Source organism: Aotus nancymaae, unplaced genomic scaffold, assembly GCF_030222135.1.
Source record: "Aotus nancymaae isolate 86718 unplaced genomic scaffold, 86718_ANA_hifiasm-v0.15.2.pri h1tg000059l, whole genome shotgun sequence".
In the NCBI taxonomy this organism is placed as follows: Eukaryota; Metazoa; Chordata; class Mammalia; order Primates; family Aotidae; genus Aotus; species Aotus nancymaae.
In genome coordinates, this window is record NW_026988473.1 from 68892792 (window position 1) to 68906168 (window position 13377).

At 34.7% G+C, this 13377-nt stretch overlaps 1 protein-coding gene across 10 annotated transcripts in view; it reads right to left on the bottom strand.

Moving 5' to 3' along the window:
* Positions 1 to 13377, bottom strand: part of DLG2 (discs large MAGUK scaffold protein 2) — a 2157409-nt gene that overhangs the window by 1642003 nt on the left and 502029 nt on the right. For 8 of the 10 annotated variants that reach the window (XM_012469540.2, XM_012469543.2, XM_064365357.1 and 5 more), the window contains one exon: positions 10718 to 10792. The exons of the other annotated variants lie outside the window; for them this stretch is intronic. In XM_012469540.2, the coding sequence (XP_012324963.2) occupies positions 10718 to 10792 (75 nt within the window). The remainder of the gene's footprint in view (positions 1 to 10717; positions 10793 to 13377) is intronic. 10 annotated transcript variants of the gene reach the window in all.

Here is a 13377-nt window from a genome sequence, read left to right on the forward strand (position 1 = left end):
CCAGCTAACGGGTCATCTAAGAACTGTCAAAGAAAGAGAGGCTCATAAATGTGAATCTTCCAGAGAATTAAGGTTATTAAAGCATTATATATTTTTGCGTTTTGAACGTTTTTTAAATTTTCAAATGTTTTTGGTAGCTACAATTAGAAGACACAAAAGTAATTCTGATGTTTTCTCCTAAACAGTTTTAGAAATAATTTGTTTTTTATGTGTTGAGTCATGACCAACATTTATGAATGTCAATCAAAATATAAAGTTGTAATATTCCAGTGCCCCACCAACAAATTACCTCATAGAGTGTCAGAGCTTATTCTTGCTTTTAACATTTATTTCTTTTCTTGCTGTCAGCTGCCATTTCTCTTGACTGTCAATATAGCAGACTTTAGCAATGTCCTCTCTTGAATTTCCATACACCTGATCTCATTATCTGGATCGTCTAATTGATTCAGTAATAAAATGCCATGATTATATGAGACACATCTAAAAAGTCTCTATAAGGCATTAGGGGTCTCTAATGTTCAAACATGCATGCCTAAGAAATATTAAGAAGGCAACACAGAAAAATCATAGAATAAGTTATCAGTAAATTAGTTGTGAGCACTGAAATACTGATTTAGTCCACTTCAACACCATTTTTAGTATTTCTCAGTTTATGCTACATAATTGAGGTTTCTGGATATTAAATAAGTAAAATTTTGTTTACAGCTTAAGCTCCTGTAAGCTGATGTTAGAGATAATAAATACTCAATTCTTCAAGGGACATTTTTAGACACAGAGACAGAACTCTTTAATTGGAAAAACTATGAATCCATCCCTTTATAGCATTTTGTATTCCCAATAGCTTACAAATTATTGAATCACCATGTTCTATCATTACCCTTGTACAAACCTATGAAAATACAATGTTGTAGCATACAACTCTGTCATGAAATCATCTCTGGGAGAACATTTCATATTCAATTACTGCAACAAAGGATGAAACCAAGAAGCGGAAAGAGCCTAGCAACCCCTTAAAGAAAGCCCATTATTAAAATTCCTTCAATTCCGAATGGTAAGACATGCTGAATTTCTAAACAGTCAGTCTTGCAACCCTCTTTACACAGTGGCTATATACATGGTCTTCTCCAAATAAATAAGATTAGCAATTCCAACAGTACTGTGAAGAAAGATCTTCAAAAGTGCTTTTGTGGTTGCCAAGATGGTTGCTCAACACTCCAATGCTGTCAAAACTGCAGTGCATAGAATCCATGTGGCATCTTCCGTGATACAAAGCATAGCTAATAAAAAAATATAAGCCTCTTCTCAATTCATAATTTTTACAGCAAACTCTGAAGCATCAATTTGCCTATACAGACAGTAAACAGTATCAGAAACAGAGTCAGACTGGGAAACCAAAGGACACATTCTGGCTCCCCTGTGTGCTGATGATATGATGTCAAAATAAGTGATTTTACTTCTCTGAGTTTCAGTTTCCTCATCTGTCAAACAAGGTAAGAATATATTCCCTAGTCAACCCAGAGTAAATATAAAGTCTGTGAAAGTATTTTAAACACTTGCAAGAAATATGCAACTCAGAAGCTTTAATGATGCTGTGTCATAGAAAAATCGCCCAGAGAAAGTCAGGCATGAATTATGAGTAGGCAGATTATGTTCTCAGGAATCCTAGAAAAGGGCTTCTTAATGTTCTCAACAGAAAACCAAGGCATTATTTAGCAAATAAAACTTTTAAATATTAAAAACAAACATCAAAAGAAACAAATAGAAAACAACCAACATGTAATTAAGAGAACTTCTCTCAACTTGATAAAGGGCATCTACAAAAACTGCACAATTAACATCATGTTCAGTGATGAAAGACTGAATACCTTCTCTCTAAAGTCAAGGAGGTCTGCTCGTACTAATGCTATCTAACATTGTACTGAAAATTCTTGTCACATCAATTGAGCAACAAAATTAAATAAAAGGCATCCAGATTGGAAAGGAAGAAGTAAAACTGTCTCTATTTGCAGAGGACATAGTCTTACACAGTATATAGAAAATTGTATGAAATTCTCTAAAAAGCTATTTGAACTAGTACGTTTGGTAATGTTGCTGATACAAGGTCAATTAACAAAAGCTGATTATATTTCTATACACTAGCAATGATCAACGTAAAAGTAGAATTAAGAAAACAACTTTGTTTATAATAGCATCAAAAAGGATAAAATACTTTGGAATAGACTTAGCAAAACAAGGGCAAAACTTGTACTCCAAAAACTATAAAACATCATAGAAAAAAATTAAAGAAGACCCAAATAAATGGAAGGACATTCATAGATCAGAGGGCTTAATATTGATAAACAGCAATATTATTCCTCAAATTGATCTACAGAGTCAATAAAATCTCTATCAAAATCACAGCAGGCTTTTTGCAGAAATTCATAAGCTAATCTTAAAATGCATGCAAAAATGCAAGGGACCCAGAATAGCCAAAACAATCTTGGGAAAGAACAGAGTTGGTGTCTCACACTACCAAATTTCCAACTTACTACAAAGCTACAGTAATCAAGACAGTGTGGCACAGGCAAAAGGATAGACATAGAGATTACTGGAATACAGCTGAAAGTCCAGAAATAGACACTTGTACTTAGAGTCAGCTGATTTTCAACAGAAGGGAAGAGACAACTCAATGGAGGAAAGAATAGATTTTTCAACAAATGATGCTGGGACACTTGGCTATCCATATATACTGTATATAAAAACTAACTCACAACTGATGATAGGCCTAAATGCAAGAGCTAAGCTATAAAACTTTTAAAAGAAAATGTGGAAGGAAATCTTTGTGACCTTGGGTTATGTCAAGGCTTTTTGGATATAACATCAAAAATACAGGTGTCCCCCCCCAAAAAAAATTAGACTTTATCAAAATGTAAAACTTTTATGCTCTAAATGACATAATTAAGAATTAAAAAGATAACCCATAGAACAGGAGAAAATATCTTCAAATCATATATCTGATAAGGGATCAATATCCAGAACATATAAAGAACTCTTACAACTCAATAATAAAAAGACAAAAATATTAAAAATGAGTAAAGGATATTAATAGACATTTTGACGACGACAGACAAATGGTAATAAGTACATGAAAACATGGTCACATCACCAATCAACAGGTAATTCAAAATCAAAACCAAAATAAGATAGCACCTCACACCTATTAGGATTGTTAGAATCAAAATGATATATAATAGCAAGTGTTGGTGAGACTGTGGAAAAATTAAAATGTCCATATATTGCTAGAAGGAACGTAAAATGGTGCAAATGCTACAGGAAACAGTTTGACAGTGCCTCAAAGAGTTAAACACAGAGTTAGCATATGACCCAGAAATTTCACTCCTAGGTGTATACCCAAGAGAATTGAAAGTACATGTCCACACAAAACCTTGCATAAAAATATTCATAGTAGTAGCATTATTCGTAATATCAAAAAGTGGAAACAATCCAAATGTCTAGCAAATGATGAATGGATAAACTAAATATGGTATATTCATAGGATGAAATATTATTCAGCAAAATAATGAAGAAATAATGCATGGTGTAACATGGATGAACCTTGGAAACATTAGGCTAAGTGAAAAAAGCCAGTCACAAAGGCTGCATATTACATACTTCCACTTCTAGGAAGTATCTAGGATAGGTAAATCCATAGAAACAGAAAATAGATTAGTGGTTTATGAGAGCTTGGAAGATAATGCAAAATGACTGCTGATGGGTGTGGGGTTTCTTTTAGGTTTATGAAACTGTCACAAAATTGATTGGAGTGACAGTTGTACAACTCTGTGAAAGAACTAACAATTACTGAATTGTATACTTTAAATGAGTGAATTGTATGGTATGTGAATTGTATTCCAGAGAACCTGTTAAAACACTTAAAAAAAAAAACTGATAGAAAACAACAAGAGATACGCAGACAAAAAATCCCAAATACTCATAGGAAGAATGTCATCAAGTTTTATATTCATTCTATATTCTATCAGATCTTTGGCTGAATTGCAAAAAAAAAGAGAGAAAGTAGAAAGAGGTGGGTGAATATTGACGTCCTCAAATCAGTTAAATTGAACAAAGAGGAAATTCTAGGGAAAATATTAAAAATTACAGAAAGAGGAAGTTAGGGACACTGAGCATAAACTGGTGACCTCAGTTTTACTGTGGGCCTATCCACTATTCCTCCATTTAGTTTCTAAGATCTTGCCAGCAACCTTACGGCTTGCATCCTCCATTTCTTTGCCCAGGGCATGCTGAATACATGTCCATGTGTCTTCTGTTTTATTTCCTGTGTAGGTTTTATGTGTGCACACTGGGAGTGCCCTTTCATCTCTCCCATGAACCAATGCCCCCCTCCATAAACACTGTGGGTTCCCTTTCTGGACATATTTCAAAGATCATTGTAACAAAATTATTTTATATGAGTATTGTTGTTACCAGCAGAGTCTTTAAAACTAGAGAGCAAACTGGTGTAAGTCTAAAATACTATAAGGGCCAGAGGACAGGGAAAACAGCAACATACCCATTCTATCAATCTCATCTTCTTTATACTTTCATTGATTAAGAGCTCCTGACTACAGCAAAAATGAAATCAGAGGCACTCTACAGAACATTTCTTAAAGTACATTATGCCTTTTCTGAGATAATTTCTCCTCTGGATTCTTAGATTCCAACCTTATGGCTACCACCTATATGGCCAAAAGTACTCTAATCCCACTGCCCACCAATTTAAGGTCTTGTATGCTGCAATTTTCTACAATTCTCCTAAAACTATGATTATCTGATACTGTCCTGGCTTCAATTTATAAGGGGACTGCTGATAGCATGAAAACCTTGCCCTAGAAAATAAAAATTATATGTAGTCTTCGGAAAGACAACTCTTCGAAGCCATTCTGGGTCTAATTTCCCAGCTGTAGAATGTGTCCATAGGGTGCTGCCTTCATAGGAGCTCTGGAAACACCCAGAGAGCAGACACAACACTATTTAATAACTGGGTTAGATGGTTTGGAGTGCCATGGCCTGGGTATTTATGTAGGTTGTATACCAAATTAGGTCACACAATGCATTCTGGGAAAAGAAGTGTTGGGGAGGAGCTACAAAATAAAAAGAAAGAAAAAGGAAAAAACCTTTAGGACTATTGCAGAATAGCTTATGCATGTTGTATTAACTGGTTTCAATTAAACTGAATGATCCTGACTGTGGGTAATGTGAGGCAGTCTGGGAGAGCATGCTGAAACAATTAACACTTTAAAAGAACATCTCCTCTGGTTTCTATGAGAAGCATCTGTTTTTATATTGATTCCCCATAAAAGAGAGAAATTACTTTCATAATCTAGAGACACATAGTAGGAAAATGTTAAAATGTTTTTAACTGAAAAGGAATACCTGGCCCCACTCCTTAAAAATGGCTGTATACAAACAAATAAAATTGGCTGAGAATACAAATAGCTCTCATTAATATGACACTCCTATATCATCAGTCCCTGCCTGTCAGAAAATAAAAAGTTTCTTTTCAATAACTGCAAGATTCTGCTTTCAAAGCCTTAAAGAGTCGTATTAACTCCTAGAACCTTTTCCCAGAAAGGGCTCTGCTAAATAAATCTAAATAAGTACCCCTAAGTTACTATTAGGCTATTGTCTGTTTTTTATGCTCTTTCTCACCAATTCATCCTGCCCCATGCACTCCCTTCAGGAATGACCTAGCCTTTTCTTTCTTTTTTTTCTAGCACTTACCAAGTACTTACTTTGTGCCAGGTGCTATGTTAACGCTAAGCATTCTTTCATGTAAATCTCAAAATATCCTGTTGTGTGCATAAACTCAGATTAAATAAATTGTCATACAGCTTACTAGTAGAGGAGTAATACTTTACTTTACTAGTGGAAGAGTTAATACCTTAACACAAATCTCATTCAGTTCCAAAGGGTGTACCTTTAACTATGACAAAATATTGCATCTTTTGTCTTCCAAAAATCCATCTTAAGACAATTTCTTATTTGGAAAATTTGTAGTGCTTTTTATAGACCATTATTAAATAAGGTGTTGCCAAGTATAATTATGATTTATTTGTACATATCGTTTCCTGCTATATGGAGAAATCCAAGGGTCAGTTATATCATGTGTTCACTACTTCTTGAATAAGTAAATGAGAGTTGACATATTCAGAATTCAGTGTTCTAATTTATAAATGTTTAATATTTGAAAATATTTCACATATCTGCTTATAGTGAATATAATATAGTGATAGAAACATATAGATATAGCAATATCTATGATGAGTTCCATAATAGCAGTCAACTTAGTTGTTAGAAACTCCTTTCCTAGCCTTATTCTTTAATTTACAGTAACTAAGGGGTGTGAAAATGTGCAAAGAAACAAAAAAATTTTTGTAGCTGAATCATGTGTATTTATATTTTGCATGTCTAATTGATATAATCACACTGAGTATACCCAATAACTAAGAATTGAGTACATTCAGAATTGGGTTTGGGGATATTCCCCAAAATAATTAAATCCATCCATGGGCCAAAGCCATACTGAGTGGTTCAGAAACCATGCTCTAAAATGCAGCAGCCACTCAAGCTTCTTATGACTGGTCAAATCTAAAGTTCTTTAATTCCACATGCCAAATGCTAATTCTTATCCTAGTTTACCCAGATTCAGAAAGTTCCCTTTCTCCATCTGAGTTCCAGGATCTGTGGGCATCTTCTCAATTGTTTATAGACGGCAGAAGCTCAGGTCACTACTGTGTTTATATTCATGGCCATACAAACCAATGAGGCACACAACCAATTTAAATTTAAGATGTAAGGGTAAGGAAGGCTATCATTCTAGTGATTAATATAGCTGCACAATGAGAGAGAAACAATTAAACTGCCACACTTTTCACTAAGAAAGATATTGCATGTATTCAGCAAGTTTAATTATATCTATTTTTCTAAATTGGGGCACAAAATTTCTTTTCTGCTTGAACCCCAATCTGTACATTATAGTTATCAATAAAAGGACAAGTCTTAAAAAAAAAATGCCTCTCAGCCCCATTACTACATAGGTGCCAAGTGCCAAAAAAAAAAAAAAAAAAAAAAAAAAAAATCCAGAAAGAGAAAGAACAAATAGTTAATAGAAGCCATTTTCAAGGCAATTTGTAACTGGTGACAGACATTTGCAAAGCAGTCTAGAGAAGCTAGAAATCCAATGATAAAAGCTCTGCACTTAAAATGAACTTGGGGCAAATGCAGACATGAAAATCAAGAACTTTTTGCAAAACATAATAAGGCCTAATTACAAGGATACAATAATTCCAAGTAGAACAACAAAGAGCAAGAATAGGACAGTGGAGACAGAACTGTAAGAGATAACAAACTTAATTTGAAAAATGCACAAGGATAACAGAAACTATCAATTTATTATGCATGTAAGCATGTATTAATTTATTTATAACTTGCCTTAGTCCTTGGAGAATTTAAGACAGGCAAGACATTCTCTGGAGCACAAGGCTAAGATTTTCACTATTTCCTGAGAGATCAGAAAATGAATACTAATACCAGAATTTCATACATATCATACATAGTTTTTGGTTATATAAATATGCATGTTAACTGTAAAGTCAGCTCCCCACATTTTTTATTCTATAAGGTGAATTGTTATTATCAAATTATTTCATCATTTTAAAATATACCTGTGTTGTCTACAGTCAGATATTTGAAATAAACAGACATAAATTTTCAAAATTCCAGTGTTAATGCTTTTTTCTCTCTGAGACTACTACTTATTAGACTAGCTCTAGGGAAGACTCAATAAACATTGCTGACTAGTAGTATTAAACTATTTTCTTTTTGGTTGCAAGCAAATCAAAGAACAAACCCTATCAAAAATAAATAAAACAAAATCTAAATAATTGAGAAAGAAGTAACATTGATTATTGACAAGTTACTGAGGCCATTTCACAGAATCTAAGAGTTTTGAGTACATAATAACTAAGAAGGGCAGATACACAGTAACTTTAGAGATCTAAGCAACTGACGCTCACGTAACTTTTCCAAACTATTCTCATTCATATGATTCAATATTGATGACTACCAGTTTGGTATATCTTTAGTACAAATTTCAAATTCCCAGGAAAGAAAATTCAACTAGCCCTGCTACAATCAAATGTCTACTCCCTGGATCAGTCAGTCATGGCCAGGGGCAGGCTCACAAAGTCTAAACATGACTACCAAAGCCCACCTCTGTGGATTGGGGCTTCTCTGCAGAGAAAGCAGATCAGCATGTGCTGCACAACTCCTTCAGAAAATGTGTGTTTCACTGGGAGATATTATTACTTTTAAGTAAATAGCAAAGGAAATTTATGAAACCAGGAGCCCACAATTCTGTGGCAGAAATGAAAAGAAACATCTGCTTTCGAATTCTCTCACCTGACCACAGCACTGAGAGTAAAACTTCAATGCTGGCATTTCTAACTTGTGATCTTCAGGCAGAGTCTCAAATGTAATTTTTTATTTGTTCCTAAGGTTCTAAAATTGAAGGACCAAATCTGGGATTCCCAGATCCCATTGGGTTCAACTCCAAGGGAATAATGAAGGGTCAACGATTTATAATAATTCAAAAGACAAAATTCTGACTATGCATTTCCTTGCAATAAGACTGCACAAAGTAATAAAATATGAAAGCTCTTATATTAATATTTTTGGCTGAAATTACCAGTGTATTAGAGGATCAGAAATTCTTATTAGTGTTATACATCAGTGTGTTTGATTTACATAGGATTACTGCCTTATTCATGTTTCTATCTCCAGCAATTGGAATAGTACCAGACACAGCTGAATGGAATTACTAAATATTGTAGCTTGAAAATAAAATTCCTGAAAATACGTATTCTACGGTACTCTCTTAGGAGAAAAGTGTTAAAGAACGATGAACAGGAGAAATAGAAATTACCAACCTAAGAGGGTAAAATACCATTATTAATCCTCTTTACCAAGAAATCTGAGAGTTGTGAAATAATTTATTAAAACTTACAAAGAGAAAAATCAACATACAGGAGATTCATTCATTGAAACTTAACTTCCAGAATTTCTGCCATGTACCAGAAATTTTACTTGCTGTGGATATACAAGGACCCCAAAGAGCACATGGTCTCATGGAGAAACAGATGTAGGAATAAGTAATTATTAAATGATATTATCAGGGATACAATAAAAGGAATGACTGATGAACAAACAATTATTAAAACACATTATTTCTCAGTTCAAGATCCACCTGATCAACATGGCAAAACCTCGTATCTACTAAAAATACAAAAAATTAACTGGGATTGGTGGCATGCACCTGTAATCCCAGCTACTTGGGGAGGCCAAGGCAAAAGAATCACTTGAACCTGGGAGGTGGAGGCTGCAGTAAGCCAAGATAATGCCACTACACTCCAACCTGGGCAACAGAGCAAAACTGTATCTCAGAAATAAAATAAAATAAACAAAAACAAAAGAACCACATTATTTCTCTATCGTAAGCAGTCCCTAAGCATGCATTCTCCTCTGACCATCTGCTCAGAAAGTATAACAGTTTCATATTATCTAATTCTGCAGCAAGTCTGGCCTCCCTCTGCACTGCAGAAATACCTCCAAAATTTAGCATCATCATCTCTCCTTCACTAAAGGTGATCCCACTTTCTCCTCCTGCCACAGATAAAAACTGAGGAAAGAAGCTTCATCTCTTACACAATCTGAGTGAAAATCAGGCTCCTCCATGCTTACTGCTAACATAGTTTTAAGACATGCTGTCAGTCCAGTTTTATCTTTCAGCACCTGGTACCTCAACAATAGATAAGGATATTTAAGAAGCTCCACATATTACTTTCACTTTGCCTACAAGGGAAGTTAAATGAAGAGAATGTCCAAAAGGTAACTTTCTAATTTCTCATCTCCATCACACGCAAATTATTTCATAACAAACTGTCATTAACAGTATACATAAGTCCAAGAGATACCGCTGCCATTTCTGTCAGGCAATCCATGTATTACAGAGTATCATACTTTCACTTCCACTTTCTTCACACACTTCAGAGCCCAGAGTAGCAGCATGAGTACATGAAATGAGAGGTAGGAAGTCTGGGATCTGTTCCCAGCACTACAGTTGACGCACTATTCTTATTCCCTTTGCATTTAAATCTCCCATTTGTAGCACAAGGTTAATGACATAGTACCTGTTTGTTTTTAAGGCACTGGAAAACTCTCTGGTAGAAGATACTACGCAAATGCAGAGACTATTATTAAAACAGGAAGACTTGAAAATTGCAAGTTGGTGTGCTCATCGCTATTAAGCAGTTGACACAGTAACAAAAGAGAAAGCATCTTTCTTCAAGGCATCTAAAATCAAATACTGCTGAACATGCAGCTATAGAAAAATATATGTGCAAATATATTCATTTTAATGACCTTCCAAATCTAACTAATCAATAACCCATTTAAAGTAATCCTTTCCAAGTTATTCTGACTCTGACAAAATGCATGGAACCCCTAATCACAGGTATTTTTTATAATGCAAAGCTTTCTGAAAAGTTATTCTTTCTCCTTGAAAAATATTTGCTCTACTCCAGAATTTCAGAGCACATATGGGCTTATTTCACTAAGATAGTTCCAAAATACAGAAACATTTCTCCTTCAATCTGGCCAATCTTGGAATAATCAAACTTACAGTACAGTGTTGGACAGGCATCCAAGCAGGGGCTTCCACTGAACAATTCTGGGCTGGGCATCTGCCTTGGTTTTGCTGCAAATAAGTAAAAATGATATTATATTCTATTTATTGTGTCCAGTAGATATATACTAGCTGACATGTTTATTATCAATATGTTTATCACCTTATTTTCAAGCATGGCAGAGAGAAAATGCTTTTTTGGTGCAATGCTGCCGAAAACTAGGTACATATTTCTACCCTTATCAAAGCATAAGGTATTATCCTTTCCCCTTTTTATTACTCTAAGGACTAGGTTTTTGGCACCAGGCTTTCTCAGCATCTAGCCTTCCAGGCCTCAATACCAACCAGCTGAGAACTCTCGTAACCCACAGGTTGACTGCTCCCTTCCAGGCTCGTAGTCAGCACTGATACATGCTGTACTCCTGTGAGATCACATGAGTCAAGGTCTAGAAGACTGTTTATTTGTCTCTATTTCCAGATCATAAGCTAGTGATAGCGTTTCTCTCCAGAGTGTTTCACAGAACTCCAGAATGTTGAGTTGAAAGGGATAGATCTTAGAGGACTTTTTATCACATCAAAAACTTAAGTGAAGAGAAATGAAACAATTTTTTCAAGAAGTCAGAGGTTTGACATTCTAAGCCATTTTCCAGGCACTTCTTTCTCCAAAAGAAATTTCTCTCTAGTTAACCTATACTTTTGTTGTAATTCCTGTAAATTTACTTCTAATTGGCTTTTAAAACCAATACAGTGCTTTCCTTTCACCAGCAATACTGCTCCACCCCTTTGATAATGAAAACTGGTTAGTCCAAAAGAGGGGTGATTTTAATAAGCCATGTTTAATCTTTTATTTCTTTCACTGTCTTCTCAGTGATAATATAGGCATACTTATAATGTTAATAATCACCAAAAAAACCACAGCTGTGATTTATTGAGCAACTAAATATGCAAGGCATGATTCTGGACACAATATATATTACTACTAGTCCCCAGAACAAACATGAACAGGAGTATTATGCTCATTTTGTAGTGGAGAAAACACAGACTCAGAGAGGTTAAACAACTTGCCTAAAAGTCACCCTACTAGACAACAGCATCTCTGAGATTGCAGCAAGACTCTAGCTGAGTCTGGTACCCATGTATGCTCTTTCTTTTATAAGAAGTTGCCTCTGTTATTTTAGATTTTCTCTTAAATGGGAGTTAAGGTATGTCATCATCCAATCTGATTTCATCTAATGAATGATCTTAACATTTTTGATTTCACTGAATAAAATACTGAATGCAGTACTCCTATCACACTAAAAATTTTTGTCTGTGATTTGTAAGCTTTTTAGAGTAACTTTATTTGGGTGATTTATTTTTAAGGCATCACTAAGCCCTAAAATGCTGTATGAGTGATTTTGGATAAAGTCACCATAAAAATAAACTTATATCATCAATCTCTGTGACCAGTTTTCTTGTTTGAAACAAAGTATGATACGCAGCAGCAGCAGAGTATATAAGGTACACTGGGTTTGTGTGAGATAACCACAATTATAAGCTAATTTTGGCCATGTGATTGCTGCCATGAAATGCCCTTGGCAGTCATATCTGTCAAACAGTGTTAGTATCTTGCCTAATTCATGGATAACATATATAGATTCTCCTCAGATCATTATCACAATTTGCAAGGAAGTTACTAATGAAAACACGCAATGTATTCACAAAATATGATGGGTGCATAAATAAGGTGTGTTTCAACTTCTACAATGCACATCACGGGATAAAGAAAGGTGGAAATCTGTGTTTCTGTTTTGCCTTCCATTATTACATGATTTCACTAACTTCTTCTCATAAGTGTTTTAACTAAGAAAATTAACAATGATTTTACAAAGCCAGACAAATAAAAAAGACTACTGAAGACAGACGTCATGTGAACATAAATCATTCTTTAATCCTAGTGTATGACAAGAAAAAAACATTGAAATTGAAGTTAGAACCTTGGATTTTAGTTTAGTATTCCCATTAATCTATGTGTGGAACTTTGGGAAACTCTCTTTAACACTTTAGACCTCACTTTTCTCATCTGTAAAATGAGAAAGTTGTCTAAGATCCATGATTCAATGTGGAAAGAGAAAGTGCCAAATTTACGCAAAGATCTTTTCCAAACTTTATACTTCTACCAATAATTTAATATTTGGTTTTCTCTACCAAAAGGGTATACCCTGCAGTTGAGAGCATTTACCATTCTAATATACTGATGAGGCATCTTTTAGGGTCTTGGGAATATGAACAGGAAATAATTATTTCCCTGTGAGTTTCAGTGCTAGCAAAAATTGACACCCACTAGACTAGATGGTCTCAAAAGAGCCTTCTATTTAAGTGTCGTTACTGAAAATCCTAGCCTCATGTTTTGTCTACCACTTCGCTCTACTTCTAAAGAAGACAAGATCTAACATGGGTCAAGGAACCCACCACAGCAGGTGGAGAAGGAAAGGGATTTAAAATTCTTTTTTCCTAGAAGTCTTCATTTTCCTTATTCAGTATCTTTTTCTTAACATTTAACGTGTACACAGTGGCATAACAGAGTTTGGGCCTACCTCCTACTCAAAAGAGTAGGACACTCTCAAAAGGACATTCTCATGTCTAACTCTTAGTTAATTCTTAAGCGAAAAATCAAG